Source organism: Triturus cristatus, chromosome 2_1, assembly GCF_964204655.1.
Source record: "Triturus cristatus chromosome 2_1, aTriCri1.1, whole genome shotgun sequence".
NCBI classification, from domain to species: domain Eukaryota; kingdom Metazoa; phylum Chordata; class Amphibia; order Caudata; family Salamandridae; genus Triturus; species Triturus cristatus.
This window is the reverse complement of record NC_140581.1, coordinates 1,072,273,428-1,072,296,801: the sequence shown is the minus strand read 5'-3', so window position 1 is coordinate 1,072,296,801 and position 23,374 is coordinate 1,072,273,428. Positions and strand designations below refer to the sequence as shown.

Below are 23,374 nucleotides of genomic sequence, written 5' to 3'. Positions count from 1 at the left end.
GTCTTGTTACGCATGATTTAATTACGAGATGTAAATATGCACACTAGTTAATTACAATCTTAACTTTAGTAATATTAATCTTTTTAGCACATTGGGGGTTGTCATGGCTTGACAAAGGGATTGGTTTCCGAGAAGAATCCGATCTGCACATAGTTATTGTAAAATGTTTATTATTGCATAATATCAATATTTATTATTGTATAATATCACTGAATCACACAACCGGTACCTGCAAGCCTTTAAATTCAGGAGATGCCGTTGCTATTTAAGGCCACAGGGTGGCAGTGGTAGTCTCTCGAGTGGTGCGCGCGCGACGCGAAAGTGATCGCGATCAAGCGCGCGGCGAGCGATGCGCTTAATGAGCATGAGGAATGCCATATGGCGCCTCTGCTCAAGCGCGCACCCGTGCACATGCACTGAAAGCTGTAGCCGGCCGTAGCATATTTTGAAGCCCTTACTTAAAGTCTCGCCAGACCAGCGCAAGCGCTGGTTTCAGGCGAGACCTAAAAAAGGGGGACCATGACTAGCCTAAATCAAAAGAAATTTGGCTGAGACTGGCGGTAGGGGTTGCAAAACGAAATATTGTGAGGGTTCGGGGAGCTGGGACCACCCGGTCAGTTGAGGATTGGGAAGCTGACCTAGATCAGTGCCAGAGAGCAGAACAAGTGATCTACACAGCCAGAGGATGTCCCAAGAAACAGGAGAGAATATGGGGTGATTGGACAAACTATGGGAATTAGGGCAGCTGGGCTGGAGAAAGATTGCTCATGGCACAGAGGAACTCTGGGGTACACCAAGAGAACCCAACGATATGGCAGTAAAAGTACCTTGATAATTCAACTGGATTGAGTATTATAAGGGGTTTTGTGGCACCAAATCAAAGATGTATGTGTAATTATCTAACTATACTGCTGCTGAACGATATGTGAAACCTACTGTTTTATTTACCAATAAATAGATTTAAAAAAAAAAAAATCTTCAACACCTGAATCACATCACACATATGCTCACCGCCTCTAAAGACAGCTACGCAGTGGTGTACCTGGATATAGAAAGGGCGTTTGATATTGTGGGGTGGCAATACCTGTAGGCATTAATGACGTGCATGGGATTCGGGCACAAAATACATGCAATGGGTGAGACTCTTATATTCGCTACCGTGTTTGTGAAGGGGCACAATGCAGAGTTGTTCACAGTCCTCTATATTATTTTTTCTTGTAATGGAGCAGCTGGCGAGCATGTTCCGTGCCAGGCTTAGTCTGTGGGTAGTCCATCAGGGTGACAGTTCATATGTGGCGTCCTTGTATGCAGACAATGCGCTAATCTACTTGTAGGACCCAAAACAGTGAGTCCCGCTGTTGTTAGAGGAACTGAGCAAATTTGCTGCTGTGTCAGGGTTGCACACGATTAAAACAAAGTCCATGTGGTTTCCCGTGGCAGGGCTGGCATGGGGAGACCCAGAATTCTTACTGCGGCTGGGGCTCTGCTGGGAATCAGCAGATTTTCGATATTTAGCGATCTGTGTAGCGTGAGACCCAAAAGCTAAATATGCACTCAATGTGGAGAGGACGGTGGAGGGGCTGGCCCAGTGAGTTGAGTTCTGGAAGATGCTTCCACACTCTCTGCTGGGGCACTCTCTGTGGCGAAAATGGTTTTCCAGCTGCACTGTTTATATGCTGCAGAACATGATGTGCTTAATCCCCCTTTTCAACATTTGCACGGCTGGACAGATTATTAGGCTGCCTGATTTGGGAGGGTGGCAGGAGTTGGGTCAACCTGGACACACTCAAGCTCCCTTGGCAGAGCGGGGGTCTTGGACTGCTGGGCCATTTTCTATACTATCCAGTGCCACAACTTTAGCACATAGTGCAGAGGTTAGAAGAGGAGATGAACTGGTAAAAGAGCCTCCTGGCGGGAAACAACGACCCCCGACATGCTTCAGGAGGGTCTTATGATGGGAAATGAGGTCCAAAATGCTCTCCTCTACTTGCTGGGCTAGATGGGTAGCATGTGGCATAGAGTAATGACGGTGGTCTTGCGTCCCCTTCTATAAAACATATCATTCAAGCAGTGGTGGGAGGGAGTATGTGAGATGATGGGCTACCTATATGCCAACAAATGGTTCATTATGTTTGACCAAGCCCGGGACAGATTTGGAAGTGGCTCAGGTCAATTCTTGCAGTATGCCCACCTGCACATAGTGCCAGGGTGTTTGGACCAGGTTTCCAAACGAACCAAGAAGGCATGAGGTATTACAGAGATTGGGTGACATGGTAGGCTGATGGCAGATGGGGGGAAGCTTTCGTGCAAGGGAGTGATGGATTGCGGACTCTGGAGAGTAACTGACTGACTTGGAGTGCATTAAAGCCAGTGAGCAGATTGGATTTTGGTCACCCAACATCTGCTTTAAATTCATACACTTTAACTACTTGCTTCAAACCTTTTTGACCCCCACAGACTCTCCAAAATATACCCCGGCTCTTCTTCCAGATATGGTCAGTCCTCTGTAGGATTTTTACCAATGACCTGGGGCTGTGGGCAGTTGACAGATTTTTGGACCACAGTGGTTGGTACTTTGTCACATATATGGGTGTTTTACTGCCCAGAACAGTAAGAATAGTAAGAATGTGTCCTGGGAGTGCTCACACAGGGAAACAGGATGCCAATAATGCCACCCGAATGGTTGCGTTGGTGAGAAGCCGGATTGCTATCAGTTGGCAGGTGCCCCGGCTGCCAGAGATCTCAGCTTGGAGGCGGAACCTACCGTAGTGGGCGGTGGCGGATGAGCAGCACATTAAGCAGACCTGCAGGGACAAGCAGGGGGGAGAGGACATAGCAAAATGGGAGGGGACATGGTTCTGAGAATAGTAGATCAACCTGTTGTTAACTCACAGTGAAGGATGTAATGGGGCAACGAGTCAGGGTGTTGGGTGAGCAGAGAGTCAAATTGTTGCCCTCTATGGTGGGCGGTTCGGGGGGGGGGGGAGGAGTACTGCTGCATGGTTTGAGAGAGATTGTACTGAATGCGACTCAAGTGCACCAATGACAACAATATGTATTGGTATACATCTTTCTTGGTAAAACATGTAAAACGTGAGTAATGAAAAGTAAAAGAAAAAAAGGAGCTGCAAGTAGGAAGAAACTCTTTTAGGAAGCATTCTAGATAAAACAATAGCGGATAACAAAATAAAAGGTTCACTTTAGCTACAAGCCGTTTGGAGAGGGGGTGTGATCCATAAGAGGCACAGGTTTAAGCTGCAAAGCTTAAGGGACAAAGGAACAGACAGAAGTAAGCACAAGATGCTGGCACATTGAAGAGAGGAGAGGAAGCCCCTATGTTCAAAGAAACCTGAGAGCAGGGGAGACATCTTTCCATATGCAGCTTGCTCCAACAATCAAGATCGACTGACCACAGGGGTCTGCAGGTACAGTACAGTCAGAGAGACATATGAAATATGATTTAAGAGGAGAACGTGGAACATGGAAAAATACATGGTTATTGTGATGGACCTATGGGCTGGCACACTGTGGCAATAACCAGGAATGGTATAACTCCATAAGGGAGATGTTGGTACACCCAACATCTTAAAGACAGATATATGGGGAAAGGCTATCCTGTCCCCAACTCAATTTGGACTCTTGAACTTGTGTGGTCACTCCTATTTGTCCTGGTTTACGCAGGAAAAGGATCAATAGATAGAAAGCCCCTACTCAGGAGAGCAAATGTGTCCATTCCATTCCATTGCCCTCTCTAATGCCCAGAATACACTGCCCCCATGAATTCAGACAAACTCACTCCTGCAAATGTGCCTCTTCCATTCTTCACTCCTACACTAGATTCTCACCTTCTAACTGTCTCATCACTCACATCTCCAACAAATGAGAACCTCGACAATAACTCCAGACATTCCTCCTTGAATGAATGACCACTTTAAAATATTCTTCTACATTACCTTTAAAAGCATTAACCTGGAGTTATTTTACACCCTCAACAATCACCACCAGCTCCTTAAAAATGTTTCCATTATGAGGTGTGGTCAAGATGCCACTAGAGTAAGATTGGCCCAATAAGTAGCAAAAGGTATAGAATTAAATATAAAATTGTGTGCACTGATTTTTCCTCTGATCGCAAATAAATGAAATAATCTGATGGCGGATGGGAAGGGATTCACAACTCCCGAGGGAAGGTAGGAAGAGCTCCAAAATCACACAGTGGGGATCATGCCTGGCTCTCCTAATGGTGTGAGAACACAGAGCTACCAGGCAGACAAACTAATGAAAACAAGATGTGGATTACAGGCTCAAACAGATGTGAGGCCCAACATGGTGCCCTCAAGAAGAAGGCAGTGGCTTGGTGGTACAAGGACCTGGTAAAGGACTTCCAGGCAGGGGTTGGAACACAGTGGAAGCAGCAGACAAAACCCAACATGGAAAGGAACTCCCAGTTCCACTCACAGAGAAAAAGAATAGCAGTCCCTCGATCAGAGAGAGACGTTAAGGAGCAAAATGAACCTAGGCATCCATTGGGGGTTGGGCATGTGCACAGAGCTCATCCAGAGGACATTGCTCGCCAGAAAACAGGGCAGTCTCTCTAGAAGACGGTTCGAGGAGCTTTCTTGAGTACAGGCTTGCTATGAATGGGGGACATTCACGACTGACTATGCAAATAGTGCAAAATGAACAACAAATGGCAGTAGCGGGTTAGGCAGAAGTGCCTAGAGTTCAGCAGCAAGGGCAACACTTACGAGAGACAAACTTAAAAAATGGAGAAGGAAGCATAAGGGCGCTTCAGCGCAGAGAAGAGAACCAGATTGAGAGACCAGAAAATTGGCCTCAAGAACCATAGCACAGCAATTTATAGTTGAAATTAAAACTCACCCAGGAGATGAAGGATTAAGGAGCTCAAGGTGAGTGAGCTTTTCACAAAGCTAATGTACACTTGAACTCAACCAGCATTACTAACAAGCAGAGAATATCAAAAACTCATCTGGTGGGCAAAGTATATACAGCGTACAATTAAGCATAGCAACTGTTCGAAATACAGCCCTTAGTTTGGCACCCAGCACAAAGGGAAATCACAGCTTATAAAAACATAAATTCAAACAGACTTAACACTCACACTGTGCCATAAAGGCAGTCCAGTATTAGTGAAATACGATCATGGCAAAACAAAGGGAATGAAAGAAGGCTCCATCAAAGAACTCTTAGCTAAACCGCAATAACGAGAGAATGAAAAGAAAAGGGGACTTTGTATCCCAATTCTAAAAGAGAGGAGTCTCCAACACTGCACCCTGAAGGAGCTGAAGTATCGATAACAAAACCATTTTTAGAAGAACTTTCCAAAAGCCCACATGAAAACCTTAACTTATTTAAGAACAACCTGAAATCAGAGATGCAGTCTATCAAATAACAAAAGAGAGTGATAGAAGAAAGGGTCATCAATTTATAAAAGTCAAATAAAAACAGATCAGAAGAATATGAATTTGTGAAAGAACAATATACTGGACCAAAACATTGTCCTCAAGGCTAAATTAGAAGAGTTAGAGACTGATTATGGAGAAACAATATAGGGATCAGGGGAGCACCATTGTAGATGGAGGGCAGGGATCTCGAGAAATATGTCACAAGACTGTTTAAATCTTGCCTCTGAATTGATGGTTCAGAAACAATAGAACTTGACAAGAAATACAGAGTCCTCAGCCTCTAAAGTGGTCCCAACAAAGGCCTAGATATCATTATGAGATTGCTCTGGTTTCAAATCAAGGAAGGGATCATAGAGGCAACTCAAAAAAAGGATAATTATAATTTGAAGGCTACAGCATAAAACTAAACCTAAACTTATTAGCAGCAATCTTAAAGAAATGCAGTGCCTTCTAGAAAATAACAGAGCATTTTCAATTAAAGCAAGTCAAGTACAGATAGGGACTCTCTTTTAGTCTAATATTTACATGGGTAGAGAGACTACCACGTCAAATCACAGAAGAAAGCTTCAGTAGTACTAAAACCTCCAAGCGACGCAGAGGAAAGAAGCAGAAGATTGAACAGACCCCCTTACAGTGACCCTGAAACTACTGAGGAACAGATGGAGAACTAAAATTGATACTTGTATAGCGCACTACTCACCCGCAGAACTGTGATCAGAGAAACTAAAAGAGATTATTGCGGGCAACTATAATGAAGGAGAATAGCAAAGCCATAGCCCAATTCCGGGAACAAATGTTTCTCCTGTATTTGTAACACCATCAACTCTCAGGAAGCAGAGAAGACAGTGACTACCAGGTCACAGGAAGCTCCTCGTGCAACAGGAGCTAGTAATTTACAGAACTGATCAGTAATGTGGAGAAGTGGAAAATTGGTAAGAAATTCACATACCCAACACACTTTACTACCATCTTGAAAAGGACAGTTTGAGTTCAAATACTCACAGGATTTGTTGGAGTTGTAGGAGACTTAAGACTGGAAGTTATGTTCTTTGTTAGGAGACTTGTTGGTTGGTTTAAAATGTGGGAGTTGTGGAAGCGATGTGGGGACACCAACATCATAACTAGAAAAGCCAAAGGGCTCACATAGAGCCACAGAGCAGGAGCCAAAATGTGCAACTCCACACCCTTACAAAAGCATGGTCAAAGTAATTAGTCACAACGTAAGAGGCTCTAATTATTCGACTAAAATACTAGTGACTCTTAACCTTGTATCTTTAGGGGACAGAATGTGTTTTCTTTAAGAGACCCACTTAATCAAGATGATTGGAGAAAATTGAAATCCAAATGGTTCCACAGACAATATTTCACCTCTTGCGCTAACAATTCATGAGTGATTGCTATCCTTCAAAGTAAAGAACACAGAAGGAACTGATACAGCACTGGGCAAGTAACGACAGCCTTCCATTGCCTCCCACACTCAGATAAGGAATAATATACTCTTGTAATACAGGACAGAAAAGGTACATAAGGGATGCAACAGCAGAGACACTTCATGGAATATAACGAGAAATCATTATTGGAGGTGACAAACATTGTTATGGATAGTGCATGAAACAGTTTACTTAGGCATTCCCACTTGCGCCTTATTCGGTCTTTAAGCACTCGTAAATATGGCTCCGATTGATGAAGAGAGTCCATAATATCCTACAATCGATGCTGTTCGAAGTTGATATGCATAATGCTAAATAATGATATATAAAAGAACAAACAACAATATAAAAAATATCAAATGAAAAAATAAATACCATATATTTTTCTAAATTATATTTGTGTATGAAGGCTTTATTTATAAGTTTGGTATTATTAGTGGTTACTTTCATGTTTACACCTAGCATTTGTTCTGCCATATGTTTACCCACTTGCTATAGTACTTTACCTAAATAGTTCTTTTCCCTACGTATAGCAAGTTTACTAGTTATGTAGGGGTCCCCTTTTTTTCCAATTAGTGCATGAAACAGGCCAGGGCAAAGTTACAGACAACTGGGGCACTCTCCACCGAAACTGCAACACTGTGAAACGAAAAATATTATTAACCTCCATTATGCTTTCACTTCATGAAGCCTTTTTTTTTATCATCATGACAACAACCCCTTCAAATCCACGATCAGTCACCTCCAGGTTAACCCTACATCACCTCATAAAGACTGTCAAACCCCAATCCAATGACCCTTGTTACACCTAAAACCTTAACTCCATAGATCTAATCAGGAAACTCAAGAAAGGTGTTGATACTCAAATTTTCACAATTACCTCCAATCAACCCTTATTTATTGAAATCAATCACTACAATAACTCACTCACAACCCGATCCCAATCTCGGATAAAAAGACAATCATCTAATGTTTATCACTTCATTAACCACCAAACACACCACGTTTAATAATAATCTCCTCTATCAACGCCTACCTGAGCAACTAATGTATGCCTCCATGCATACTCCCTACCAGAACTAATTTCACCCACTTACCTCAGAATATCTGTTCACCGTTTTCTAATCTATTCAGGCCACCTTGAACAGGGACTATAACGCCATTCCCACCCTGAAGTCCATCGCTCCAACTGCCCTATTTCCCATTATCAACATCTCTCTTTGTACCAGGACCTTCTCCTTCCTATTGAAAACGATTTACATGCTCCCTCTACTGAAAAAACCCATCCTTGACACTGGTGACCTCTTCAATCACAGCCCATCACCCATACTCAATTACATGGCAAGAACACCAAATTAGTTGTGGCAATACAGCATTAAACAATGGACTGTCACATTTTCTAAAGGGCTACCGATGCAGCACTCAGACCGACTCACCTGTAGACCGAAAATTAATTTCAAAATTCAGAGAGGCATTGCAGACTTCTGGTACTTTTTGATCTCTCAGCACGCTTCAAAACCCATCAAGTACATCTCAAAATCTTTGTCCATCACATGGTTTTTCCAACACCATCTTGACAAAGAGATGTCACTACGTACATATAGACTACTCCAAATCTTCTCTTAACACAGCCAAGCACAAAGTCTACAAGGCTCAATCCTTGCTCAAAAGCTATTCCATTTTTCCTGTTTCCCGTGTCTGTTTAATTTCTTTTTCTTTTATTGTGTGTTATGTTGTAGTGTCTGTCATAGCGCCAGGACGCCCCTTTGCTGGGGCAGCTGTGCGCTATAAAAATATAAATAACATAACATAACATAACATACATGAAGTCCCTTAGGGTCCTACTAGCACAGCAGAATGTTGTTGACACACAAGTGTTCTGTTAATTAACACCAACAAAAAACATTTAGGGATTACTGTCCTTCCAGGACACCACACACATCTGGATGGCAGCAATGTACCAAAAGCTGAACCATACAGACCTGATTTTGTTCTCATTAACAATGGCAGTCTTCAAGAAAATATTTTATACTGGACCAATTCCATGCAGCGTCACTGTTTCATTGAAAACAACTTGCTGGCCTTCTATGTGATCCAGGAGTCTTTCCAAAACCACAATTAAACCTCTAATAGCAGATCAGCATCTTCTCCAAGATCAAACCTTTCCTCACAAATTACTATTGTCACTCATTGATGCTGGCACTTTTCCTCATAAACTTGGAGGGAGTAATTTTGTACTCAGACTACACACACCAACACACCAAACTAAAAGCCAAGTTCCATAGAGCATCTATCACAGGACAATGCAAATATGCAAACATTGCCCACACACTCAAGGTTCTCCTTATTCCCCCCGCCAGCAGGCAATCTGCATCATTTATAAAGTCATTCCCATGCAAAATTTTGGCCAAAACATTTAATATCCTGGGCCTCACCCTAGCCAATAGAAAAACAAATCACCTAGCTTTGTAGATCCCCAAAACCTAGAAGAGGCATCAAGAAGAAAGGCCCTTCACTTTTGCCCCTATTTTAATTAACATTCTCCCCCGTCGCAAGTGGCTCTCCAGTTCATTCTTGAGGTTCAGCACGGAACTTATGTTCTTTCTCGGCTCCATCACCTCCTTGATTCTCAAGACTCCCCTCTGCCCTCATTTATTCACACTCATTTAAATATTTATTTTTAATTGTTTCTTTGCGCCGTTTATCTTTGTGCACATCACCAGCATCTCACAATGCTGATGCTGGACTGGTGTCTTGCACTTCTTGTGCTATGATAACATTCTTTTGTGCTTATATGAAGATTCTCCTTTTGCTACATACATTTTTCTTTGTGTGTCGACATCCAGCATATTGTGAGCCCCACTTCCACTCCTATTTGAAGGACCCTGCTGCTGCTACTTTAAATCTGGGTCCTCGATATACGGATACTTGTAAAAAAATGAAGGTAATAAGACCGAATGAACATATTCTCTCGGTGAATGGTTCCAATGATGCAGCAAAACAGAGGGCAACAGGGACCAAATTCTACAGATTTGTTTGAGAATCTGTACATCAACCAGTCAAATGCTTTCTCAGTATTTACGGGGTTAGCAGGGGCAGTTTTCCTGTCTTTTCTGAACCACTCTTGTTTTATTATCTACTGCTTTCCTTGGTAAATTGTGGTTCTTTGTGAAGGTTTGATGTTAGCCCTCTTGTTGCTCCGATGTACACCTACAGACATTTCCTCGGTTGAGGTGCACTTTGACAATTCCAGCTTGAGTAGGCCAGGGAATGGAGGTATGTTTGAACACTATTCTGACTTTTATATCCAATAATGTGTGATTGGAACCACTTAAACCTACCTATTAGGAAAGGGAATAATGCGGACTAGGAAGATGTATACTTAGTGCATATAGATCAGACAACCTGTTTAGTTACTGGCTTTGTAGCAGTATTCGGAAAAAGTGTGGACCAGCCCACAAATAGTCATTCCTGTGGAGTGTAATCCAGTCAATTGCATCATTTATAGCAAGGCAATGAAGGAACAAGATCATCTATGGCACAATTACCTGCTAAAATTAATCAATCAATCTATCCTGGCTGAAGAGGTGTGAAACCCCGAAACCGGTCCTAGGATGCTTGTTTCCAGTCCAGGGAGGACCTGGCTTGGCAGTTCGGGCTGGACTGTTCCCATGAGGCACAGGGTCAAGGCTGATTTGCATGTGGCTTGGTTCAAACTAGAATGGCATGGTGAGCAAAAGAACAATGGATTTAGGCCCAGATCTCTGTACTGGGGTGAATCTATGACATTGTTCTGCATTCTGCCCATCAACTGTTGTTTTTGAATTTGCTAAAATGAAAACTCAAGTGAACAATGACGTTATGGATTTCAAAACAAATACCCACTCCTCCACTTCTGAACAAAGGTGCTGTTCTACTGTGACGAACAGAAAGTGGTTTTACTTTTATGGTTCATCCCGATTTTCCAGAGGAAGCAAAGTTGTATGAGGTGAAATTGTTACTGAAGTAAAGGTGATTTTAGGAATGCTGAAATCTAATAGATCACTTTCTCAATCAGCCGAGGAAAATTGATTATTTATAATATTACCAAAAGCAGACAGACTTAGTTTTAGGGCCTATTTGTATTGGGGCACAATGGCAACTGAAGCTCCCACCACAGGGCAAGCGGTTATTAATATCCTAAATTCAGCTGCTTTGTCCAGCGAATCAAAATGTAAGTTTTTCATTTTCGAGCTCATTTACCAACAGTTTTCTGTTTCTTCATGAGTATGCTAAATTAAGCTGCAAAGTGCAATGCAACAGAACGTATTAAAAAATGGGTCACTGTAACATTTCATTTTTAGGTCGGGCATAGAGTATAGGTATAAAGGCCTTGCAAGCTTCAAGTAAACAATAAAATCATAAATAAAAATTATTACACACAGAGAACGGCTTTGGGTAAGCCCTCTTCTTCCATTTTTCTTTTAAAGTGTCATTTACATTTTGCTTCCATCAGCACACAGCATGGGCCAACGGGTCAGCCCATTTCAGCCAATGTTTGCGTTGCACTTCGAGTGGTTGCACTTCGAGTGGTTGCACTTCCCTAATCGCACGTTCACATCCGCCAAAAAAGAAGCACAATTCAGTGCAGCAGTTGGTGGGCCACGAGTTAAAGTTTAAAATTGCCTCCTTTTCTTTCTTTCTTTTTTTTTTACATACTCTTTTCTTTGTCAGTGCGTTGTAGGTCTCCCCTACAGACAGCTTGAGCTGTCTGCTGTCGAAGACCTATTGATAAAAATACAATACACACCGAGTGGTGTTTGAGTTCTCCCTTGCTCATGACTGGATGGCTTTCTGTCTGGCTCTGTGGCCTGCACCATCTTATAAGTCTTCCTCTCTATTCTTGTGTTTTTTCCGTCCCTGGAGCATCGTATCCTTATAATATTTCTTACAGAATGAGTTGCACTCTTCCACTGCTTACGTGAGAGGATTACTTTTTTATTTCTCTTTTAGCACTCCATTGAAGTGCATCACTTACACTCTCTTTCATCACCGCCCCTCTACTTCAAAACTTTTTTTCTTATTACTTCAGGAGCCATACATTGCAACACGCTGCTAGCTTCTGGCTATTTGCTCACATGCTTTTCATATATTACATTACACAGATGAGCCTTTTCATTGAATATTTGACAGTGGTTTCAAAGCTTACAGTTCACAGAAAAGACGCCCAACAGTGAATTCTTTCCTGTAAAACGCTGAATACATTTTCAGGATACTTAGCTTCCCTAAACAAATAAAAAAGCTAAATAGATGTGTAACACAGCATTTCGTCTTTCTTTCAACCCTGGTAAAAAATGAAAAGAAAACACTTTCACATTGAGTGTGCTGCTCTCAGAGCATTAATCAGCACACTTGACAAGGCCACACTAACAGGCCCATATTTGATGCAATAAATAAATCAATTAATCATCCCCAGTGTATGAAAATAAATAAACCTGGTAAATGCCGAACCCGGTCATGAAAAAAATAACACTGTTCCTCCTTGCACTTTATTATCTTTCTTTATAAATATTTTGTTAAAACTTCTTTATAGTATCATAATACTGCAAGAGAAGAGCACATTTTATAATGGCTGTTTTTAATTTCTTTACAATGGGGTTTGCATTTACAACTTGAGTTACAATAATATACACTGCTACATAGGACACATTTGAGATATTAGCACATTATCCCCAACAAAAACACACTTACATAAAAGGTTATTTTAAGAATAAAGTATAAACCTTTTGTTCATTCATTACCACTAATGTGCACACACCTGCAGCCACCTTCCACTTATTTTTGATACAATTTAACAAAAATAAATCTAAGATGGCCTTCCATTTGTGGCTGTGCGTGCAGGTGCATATGTAAACCTCTTAAAATGTTTTTCGTTAACCTATAACAAAAATCAGTGCAAGAAGGACATTTGTGTGTGAGCATGTGTGGTCACGCACAATGGTCATCTTGCAATTGTTTTTCTATAAATAATTTCAAGATGGCGGTCTGTGCTTCCCCAGGCATGCACATGCAGGGAAGGCCATCTTGGAAAGATCCTGGACATTCAGTAGGCTGTAGAAAGCATAGGTAAAGCCAATAGATCTGTGTCCTCATATTGAAGGCATGGTCCATTGGCTTTGTCATTGAATTTTGTTTTTTTGGGAGGGTCTGGGGGTTCGAAATACAGTGCTTACCAGCCCAGTCATTGCCACAAAGCTGCTTAAACTGCACCTTAAACGTGCAGCGACTACTTAGGGCAGCCGTCTTTTGAAATCTTTCCTTTCATTTTTTAATTATTCCTTTTTCAGTGTTTTTTTCGTGGCAGGCTGGGCAGATCCCCACATGGTGCTACCAGGCAAATTGCTCGCCACACTGCCACATGCAGTGTGCTGCATGCATCAATGAGACCACTGCTTCCGGCAGGACATCCTTGAATGGTGTTGCCCATACTTTAATATGCTTTTATTATTCCAAGATTGCTACTATGTTTAGACACAACATGCCTTACACCCTGGTACAACGATACAGTATGCAAAATGTCGTTCTTAGATAGCCATACAATGCTATCTTTGCGGGGTGAACATCTTGTATTTAAATTGTGTAGAGTGCATCTCTGTTGTTCCTTTCGGGAGGCTCCAAATATGGTGACCATTTTGGAATGTTAAAACAATGATAAGAAATGGACTATATTATACAGGGATTGCTATGCGCTGCACTGGTTTATTTTTTACCTTCTTACTTTGAAAGCATATGCTTACCACTGGGACACTGTTATTATATTTCTTTTAAATTCTGTTGTGTATGCTTATAAAAACACTGCAGGTTTGCCAAGGTCAGACCTACTTGGCTTTATCAATGCTTGCAGTATTAAAGATGAAATTGTACAATATTCATTTCAGTACATAATAACTAGGGCTCCCGGTTTTATGGTATTTATTTTTTAGCCATTTCCGTCTGTATTTATCCAGATTTATTCTTTGCTAGAATTATCTGTATTTCTCCATATTTATTTTGGGTTTTGTGGAAAAATTAAGCTGAAATTAGTATATTTGCACATTTATTTAACCGATAAATATGCACTCATGCTTGCATGTCTGCCAGGTTTTAGTGCTGTAAACACCAGATGAAGATAAATCAGTGCACTTATATGAAAATATGCACATTTCAGTACCAGGCTTGTGCTTATCTACTGCTGTTAAAGCCTCTTTACTAAAATTCCATTCCTTTTTAGTCCCCTTACCGATCAATCCACACAGCTATTGGCCTGGCAGTCATGGCAGACAGAATTTAGAATTACTCAAAAAGCACCCAATTTCCGTTTTTATATACATTTAAAAATAAATACTGACAAGAAAATGAATGTTTTCCGTCTGTATTTATCTGTAAAAATAAGCAAAAACGGAAAACAGGGAGTCTTCATAATAACCCCTTCACCAGTAACTGGAGAAGGAGTAAAAAGTAAGGGATTCATAATTGGAACCCAACATTCGTGCTCCTCATTTAAGGAGGAGATTAATAACAATGCAAAGTGAAGTGTAAGAAGGAGGGTGGAGGCAGAGTAAGCTGTGCAGGTAAGCATTTTGCAATATTTTGCCATGATTCTATGCATGAGTGTTAAATTCAGAGATGTTAAATTTGAGATTTGTGGAACCTGCAAGCTGGTGTCAGTTCTTTTCTGGTCACCAAAAAATAGAGTGTGTAGCTACCTGGTGAGAAGTACATAAAGTGCATATGGCCCTTTGATCCACTACAGAATTATAGACCTGCAGGAGATTGTGTGCATTGCAGTTTTTGGTAGCATTTAATTTTTTATCTAGTCACTTTATCCATCACGTAAAGCTGCAGCTGATAAGGTAATAAACAGTGAAAATGGAGTGCAGTACCCAACAGGACGTCTTGATGAAATACTACACTTTTGTAAATTAATCTAGGATATTTTTGGTTAAACTTCCTTGATGCCTACAAAAGGCAGGAAGATGGTAGGACTTAAAGAAAAATTCAACAAACGTAAATTGACAGTGTTTGACTATACATAACTATATACCTCTCTGTATAATAAATCATGCAACAAATCTGTTTAAGAGGATAATTCCCAAACATTAACTGTACTTACATTGTGTGGATGCGGCATATCCATGTAGCCACCCCCTCCAGCCATTTTGCCACTGCAATGAAAAAATGTAAACACATAAATACACGATATCATCAGTTTGTATACAGATTATATTGCAAGATCAGAGGCAGATCTTTATGTTTGCAAGCATGTTCACTCTTTCATATGAAAGAGCTACGCACCAAGGTTTTAAGTGATTTGTGGGAAATGTGGTGGGGTGACCATGCACTGAATGGGCCAAAGTACACCCACCGTGCATGATAAGGATATGGCAGGTCACCTCGGAGTACCATAACCTTATAGAGGAATATTATATATACACACACACACACACACACACACATATACATAACCTCTAGTACAAAATTAAACACATCAAGAACCTGTTACATATTTATTGCAAAATGATATTAGAAACGTGCAGAAAGGTTCTAACTCTTCTATAACTATCTAAGGAGTGCACAAAATAAACAATTTCTTTCTGCTTGTCACTGTAAGCTAGAAAAATAGAGCAGCAGAAAGAAAAGCAACGTTTCATTTTCGTTGCTGTTAAAAAGCTTCTCTGTGACCTGACCTTGGCTGCTGGCTCTTGCACCAGGCCTTGTGGTGTCAGAACTAGCCAGCAATAACTTATTACAGTTGAGTTCTGATGTCTTTTATTTATAACCGGTGACTTGGTGCATCACAAGTCACCAATTAGAAAGAAATTAAAGACGTACATATGCTCAGGAATTGAAGGACACCAAGTATACTTATGTTAAAAAAATTATAACTCATTGCCTACATTTACTTAACGGCACAAGTTATAGTTTCTTCAGATAAGCATAACTATTTGTATAAATATAACTGCTCAATTTCTATAGTTTTGTGTGGGTAAAACGTGAAATTTTGGGACCAGCACACTTGGCCTCCATGTTGGGGGATCGCCTGTCCTCGGCTTAGGATTCTGTTTGGACACTGGTTCATCAAGGTCTCCTAGGCAAAAAAAAGTAGCAGGGACATGCTTCGGCCAATTAAGACCATTAAGGAAGAGCCTGAAATGGCTCCCAGGCGAAATAATAAGAATTGTGATACAAGGCCTCATACTTTAGCGACTCGAATATTATAACTCGCTCTACCTGGGCAGTCCGGCATATGTTGTAAAAAGACTACAGATCATACAAAATGCTGCAACTCATATCTTAATGAACGCTACCATATTTCACTCAGTGCCGTTACTGGCAAATCTCCACCGGCTCCCAGTTAAGAGAAGGAGTGAGTTCAAGGCCCTGTGCACTGCACACAAGGTCAAATATGCTCAGGGATCACATATTCTAAATCAGCTAATTGTCTCATACAACAGCCCACAAGATTTGAGGTCAAACAACCGCTCCCTCCTTGCCATCCCAAAGATTAGAAGAGTCAGAGGTAGAAGACAGTCTTTTGCATTCTTGGCACCCAAGATCTGGAATTACCTCCCCATACATCTGAGAGCTAACCACAATCTCGAGTTCCAGAAAGCGATTAAAAATGCATCTGGTAAGTTAGTCACTACACCATCTCGTTTTACTATGCCTGCTAGTGCTGGAAAGCCCATGTTTGGGTAGCCATGAAGTCTACAAATCTAGGTAACATAACATAACGTTCCACCTGAATTGAATGTGGGTCTCCTTGATAGCCTCCTTACACACTTTGGGCTCCAAAGGGGTAGCTAAAAGATGTAGTGAGCCCCGGAAGTAGTGCATCAACATCCACAGTACTCCATTTGGACTTATAATAGATTTAACCTGGTTAATGTAGTCGATGATATTAGCTTCCCTATCACTTCTGTTGGCAAATTCACACTTACTGTATTTTGAAGATGTTCCTCTGTAAGCTGCACCAAATTATTGAGTCCATCTTGCTCCTACGAGTTCTATTTATATAGATAACATAGACATACATCTCCCCTGCCTGTCCAGGTAATGATAAGCCTTTGGCATTTTTAAGGGTGAAATGGCCTGCTGTGCTTCTTTCTCGTTAAACAGTAAGTACTAGTGTGGGAGAGATCGAATGGTTACACTGTTAAATCTAGCCTTTTAATACCCATTTTCTTCCAGATACCTCAGGCCCCATTCACAAAGGTGACTTTGGCCGTAAACGTTAGTTATTCCTACCAAGGCAGGCATAAGCCCAATTTCACAGACAAAAATATGTGCTCCAAAGTGCAGTTAGTCTTAGTCTTTGGGAACTACCAAAAACATAGTTGTTTTTCGGCATTAACAAACTCCCCTCCTTCCCCTTTCCGCCCTGGAAAGAAAATGTGGAAGATGTACTTAGTCAAGGGCTGGCATAACTCCTCTTAAAGTGCAAAAAGGGGATCAAATAACACAGATTTTATAGGAATTCAGGGTAAGAAGTTTCCTCCTGGGGTGAAAAACAAAAAAAGTGAATTTGTGCAGGGGATCCTTTTCCCCGTGTGTGAAGTTCCCTCATTTGGAGAACTCTGCACAGCAAAATAGACTACCCCTGGGAATGTCACACGGCGTCCCCAGGAATATGCATAGAAACCTGCACCTGGTACAGCATTACATGTGTTCTTATTTTTAAAAAAAGTATGCAAATTCAAATAAAGTTGCAAATCTACACTTGCATGTAGATGTAAATCTGCAAGTGTAGATTCAGGCCCAGCTTCTCTAAATGACAGACAACTACAAAATCTTCCAAAACGAATAATACATAAATGAATACATAACTCAACAGAGGCGTATGAGTGAACTAGGGGTAAAATACCTAATCAGAGAATGCATGCTGATACCTCTGAGGATAATTCCAACTGAATTCACAACAAAATACTTAAATATTACCACAGGGTTTTTTGGACTGACCAGTATTGGGTGTATGCAGGGTTTGGTGCATCCTAATGTTCATTGCTAAAATGAATTTATAACATCTTATTATATGACCTATAAAAGTTGGTACACAATTAAAAAAAATAACAAAAGGAAGTCAAACTTTCTGGCATATATTGGTTATACAACAAAAAGATTGTCAAATATAGGATTTTAAACTGCAAATCATCACTGATGGTGGTCCATCTACCACAGGGCCATATTCTTTAGCTCCACAGAAGATAAGATTCCTACCCCCCCCCCTTTTTTTAAACAATCCACCTCTTAGGAGGTACGTATCTGAAAAACAAAAAAATAATTCTGAATGAGCTGCATAGGCACTGGCATGCATTTATGATGGAAGTGCTTCTGCAATGTTAGATATACATTAGTGGTGAACCCTCAGTAAGATGCGTGATCTGCTGTGGAGTGGCTGCCAACAGGGTCTCCACAGCCCAGGTCACCATGGCAGACCAGCTGGGTCTACATGCCCCACTTACTAATGTCAATGAACTGTAAATCTAAAGGTGCACTCTGGGGTTCCAGATGGGCTTTAAGTCTTATGCCCAAACAGACTGACTTTAGGCGTCAGTGAAACAACAGATGAAAATCTCAGTTATCTGATTTATCTTTTTGACTTGTAGCCTTCCCACTTAAAAAGATACATGAATATCGGTCACTTCTACCCCTCTTTCCCAGTGCATGTCATAAGATGTGGTACTGGCATATAAAATCAAAGGTCTGACATATTAGAAAGCCACTAAAGGGCATTACAATAAGATGTTATTAGAAGTTTTTTTCCAGATAACACTTGCTGTAAGAAATAGGAATATTATTTGCAGTGAGTGACTACCCATCTCAAGGAACAATCACAACCCTTGTCAGGGTGAACCCACAAAGGCACTAAAGTAACCTGAGCTCAATCCCCCCGTAGAGGTAGCACAGAGCAGACAGGCTTAACTTATGGCAAAGTGTAAAGTATTTATGCAGAACCAAAAGAGTATGAGGTCAAAATGCAAAGGAATAAAAATCCCAAACCGATTTAGAAATATAGAGTACAATTTAATAAACAACATGACACAAAAAGACAAAAATCTAAGAACGGGATCTATAGATGCGAATTAAAAACGTTTCAAGTAGCAATAGTGCCAAAAAGCTCAAAGCACCAATGATAGTCACTGGTCGCCCTAGACTGGGACCTAGGCGCAATTTAAAGATGACTGCAATGGAGCACAGGTCCGATACAGAAACCAGGATCATACTTATCAAAGATTTTACCTTCTGACTTAGTCCTTTAAGTCCCAATCTACCACAGGAGCACACTTCTAAAGGCCCCGGTACCTCAGGGGAGGCATTTAAGACTCACAGGGTGTCAAACGGAGTGCAACACAGAGGCTAACAGAAGGGTCCCGTCCAGGTCCAGTTGCCACTGGTCAGCTAGATACTTCCATGGAAAGGCCTCTTGCAGCTTGTTATGGCCCCGTATCTTATGAAGGAGGTAAGCCAGCTGACCCGTGGAGTCCACCTCTTTGTCCTGGGTATAAGCGAGAACAGACCCAGTCCTCTTCTGATCCCCTACATGTCCAGAAAGCATTTTGGAGAGGGTGCCTGGATATGCTACATTTATGCCTGGCAGTAACTAGTTGGTTTAAATGACTCTTGAGCATGCCCTAACCAATGGGGTAAAAGTTAGTAGGGCCTACTACAAAGTCTTCCGCCACACTAAACTTAGAGTCAGAGAGCTGGAGTATCTGTGGGAAGTGTAATATGGCAATTCTAGTATCCTCCTCCATCTAACATTTAACTCTTGTTTGAGACAGCCACTGTACCCACAATAAACCCAGCAACAGAAATCTGGCAGGACAAAAGCCTTCAGAAACCAGCCAGTAGATCTACAAGAATTGTCTTGGCATCCGTTTGTCTCCCCTTTTAAGTGTTCCCCAAGGGTTATATGGTAACTCAGCAGACCTGTCAAGGAGGATTTAGCATTGTAGTGTCACAAAGGATGCCCACAGCCCCAACCTGCATATTTTGCAGAACTCAGTCGTCTTCATCTCTCCCCATTCAGGTCAGCCTACGTCTTGCTCCTTTGAGGCATTTCACACATATTCAAGGCTAATTAGTGGCTGAGGAAATCTAGAGATCCAATCAAATGCAAACTAGGCTCTAGGAACCTCAGGCAGGGAAAAAGTAACTTAATAAAAGCTACTTTTCCATAATATGTTTTAAAATATGACTTCACCAGTGAATTGGATTTTAATAACTATTAAAATAGTTGTTTAATTATTTGTCCAGTTGGTCTGATTTCCGAGAGACAGTATTAATATTTTAATCTGTTCTCTGGTTTTCTACATAGGACAGCTAGGCCAGCAACAGTGAAAATAGCTGATGGGTGCTAGTCACTGTAAGGACATGTGTAACAATACATTTGTTCATCTCCTACTTTTAAATAGCATGCACTATGCATTGTGGGTTACAAGACCTACATGGGGCGAGTTATTAATATTTAAAAGGAAGGTTTTTACTTTTCAAAAGTGGACTTGGCAGGTTGCAGTGTAATTCTGCACTTTTACAGTCAGGCTACATTTTTACGCTGCCACTATAGGGGATGACACAAAAGGGGCTGCAGTCCACTAGTGACATTTAAATTCCAGGCCCTGGGTACACCATATACCATAAACTAGGAACTTATAGGTAAGTTAAATGTAACAGTTAGGAATATGCCAATTTTACCATGCTTAAAGGGGATGCCCAAGCACTTTACTACTGATTGGCAGGGGTAAAGGGCACAGAATAATAAAGCCAGCAAAAATATACGGTGCAGCAAAAGGCGAATAATCAAGGGTGACAATGCTGTAAGGGTAGATTTTCTAAACTTGCTAATTTAGTGATCACACAATTAAAGTTGTGCACAATTCATATCCATAGTTTACAACTGTTATTCCTAAGACATGAGTGTTAGAAGAAAAAGCAGTACTCAGTGAAGAGTGAGATATGCCTGCTGACCGAGACAGCCTGCATGACCCCATGTATCATAGGGCATCACAACTATAGCAGCATTTACCACGACTGCTACTCATGCAATTGTTAAGAAACCGACGACTTGTGATTGCACCCATATTCATACCCCAGCAAATAACTGCCCTCATGCAGGTCCATAAAGATAATAAATGAGACACAATAGAATTAATTCACTCCTTTTCTAAAGCTGCAATGTATTACTAACACATGAAATAAGCACTGGCAAAGCCAATAGGTCTGGCCTGTGCCATGTATTAGCTTGGTCAATGCCCCCCCCCCCCCCTTCCCACCCAATATAGCTGTTGGTCCTAAGCATGCAGTCATGGCGGCCACCCTGGGATGGTACTCTTTTTTTTTTTTTTAAATGTTCTAAAATGTGCATAAAGAGGCGGCTGTCTTGGAATGGCTGTAATGCTACTTGTGGATGGCCACCTCCAGACAAAATGGTGGTCAAGTGGGTGCTGGAGGGGCCTTATACTTTAAAGAAAAAGCATGAGAGACACACGGAGGGAAAGAAAATGCTCCTAATGCACTGCAATTTAGGGTTCTGACAGCAGAAAGGCACAACTCCTCCAATCAGAACAGAGTAAGAATGAAGCGCTACTTGGGCAGGGTATACACAAGAATATGGAGGGAAGCCATTCAATCAGCAGCAGGGAGCTGAGATTGTTATGAATACCACAGAACTGCGAGCAGGGAGCTGGCCAAGCCCACTCTAGGACTACAATGGATGCACTAGGCCTGATTGTAAATAATCACCTACCGCTGGCTGCGGGCGGGGCCTAACAACTGCCACAGCATTTCCTTGTTTGATCAGCCTGCGGTACAGAGCATATCACTGAGGTTTAGACAGGAAGTTAAGGTGCTTCCTTTTCTGAAACAGTTTTAATGTTTTGCTCTGTGAAGTAATTTCTCAACATATTCGCATCTGCAGATACTTAGTCACAAAAGAATGATTTTGTTGTGTATTTTAAACACGTCTTCACCCTGCAGTTATGATTACAGCTCTGAATGCTATCTGCAATCATAAATATTAGCTTGTGTAAAGTTTAAGCTTTCTATTACACGTCAAAGCTCAACACGTCATGGCTTGAGCATATTTTGTTTGTAATTCCCCTAGTTAAGAACCCATCAAATAAGGTCACTTCTTCAAGGCCTGTGGGACTCTTAAGGCGTCTAAGACAATCCTTGCAGCAAGTATTGCCCATTGTACACAGTAACACAGAGGCCCCAGGTACCACTGTAAACTCAAAGGATTGCTTTAAGGCTCTTGCACCATACACATATTTTTCACTACTGGACATGCTTTCCTTCCAGAAACAAATATATATGGAAAAGTATACAAAAAACTTTTTCTGCTTTTAATGAGGCATAAATTGAATTCACTAAATCAAGTGTGAATCTCTTTTGAAAGAGCCACTGGCACATCCTTGTGTAAAGAATGACACCACTTAATTAGGGACTACAAACATTTCAGGAAGAATATATGATCGAGGGATTCAGCTGCATGAGCCTACGCGTTAAGATAAGGGTATGTATAATGACTACTTGAAAAGTTGCAATTTAAAAAATATAGGATTATGTCTATTTTCTTCACAACTGGAGGATGTTGGAGTGGTTTCAAAAGTAGAAAATTTAGCTTATTTGCATATATTTTTGCAAAAGCTGTGTCGCCCACAATACTATCCAGCATTGAAGCAGACGTTTGGTGTGCCGCTCCTCCATGCAGATTCCTCACCGAATGCTTGTCCCACAGCGAATGGACATTGCATATTGTATGCTTGATGGCGCGGCTTACCGTGCTCTCCATGCCACTGGTGACAGGCTATCCTGGCTGATGAGGGGTGAAACCCTGAAACCGGTCCTAGGATGCTTGTTTCCAGCCCAGGGAGGACCTGGCCTGGCAGTTCGGGATGGACTGCTCCCATTGGGCGCAGGGTCAAGACTAATTCGCATATGGCTGGGTTCAAAGTGGAATGGCATGGGAAGCAAAAAAACTATGGATTTAGGCCCAGATCTCTGTACTGGGGTGAATATATGACATTGTTCTGCATTCTGTCCATCCATTGTTCTTTTTGTAGCTGCTTTAGAATCCTCCATTAAAGCTTGGCTTCCTAAAGAATGTCATTATGGTCTGGGTTAAGTGGTGCTGCAACCAACTAGCGACCAAGAAGTAGACTTGGCAGCCATGGAACAATGTTCTAAAAACATATGAGGTTTGGGAGCAGGACTCTATAAATGATAAAAAATTGAAAGGTAAAAGTAAACAATGACGAATAAAAGTCATTTGGTAAAAAAGTGCAAAAAATGCTAAGAGTTACATATCCTGTGGACTCACTCAAACCTTCACATTCTCTTAAGCACCCATCACTTCGAAGTTTGCTAATTTTAAACAGAAGCAAAATGTTCACAAAATACTTTTTTGCAACCATGTCAAGTAACTTTGCTCCGCAAGGGAATGCCTAAAAATAAAAGCCATGCAAGTTACTGACATGAGACTTGTTAAGAGAGAAAATATCT

The 23,374-nt window shown here is 41.2% G+C and overlaps 1 protein-coding gene across 3 annotated transcripts in view; it reads right to left on the bottom strand.

Annotated features, from left to right (window-relative positions):
- Nucleotides 1–23,374, bottom strand: part of NFKB1 (nuclear factor kappa B subunit 1) — a 272,410-nt gene that overhangs the window by 208,253 nt on the left and 40,783 nt on the right. For all 3 annotated transcript variants that reach the window (XM_085636087.1, XM_085636099.1, XM_085636094.1), the window contains exon 2: nt 14,985–15,036. In XM_085636087.1, the coding sequence (XP_085492213.1) occupies nt 14,985–15,029 (45 nt within the window). In that variant the 5' untranslated portion in view covers nt 15,030–15,036. The remainder of the gene's footprint in view (nt 1–14,984; nt 15,037–23,374) is intronic.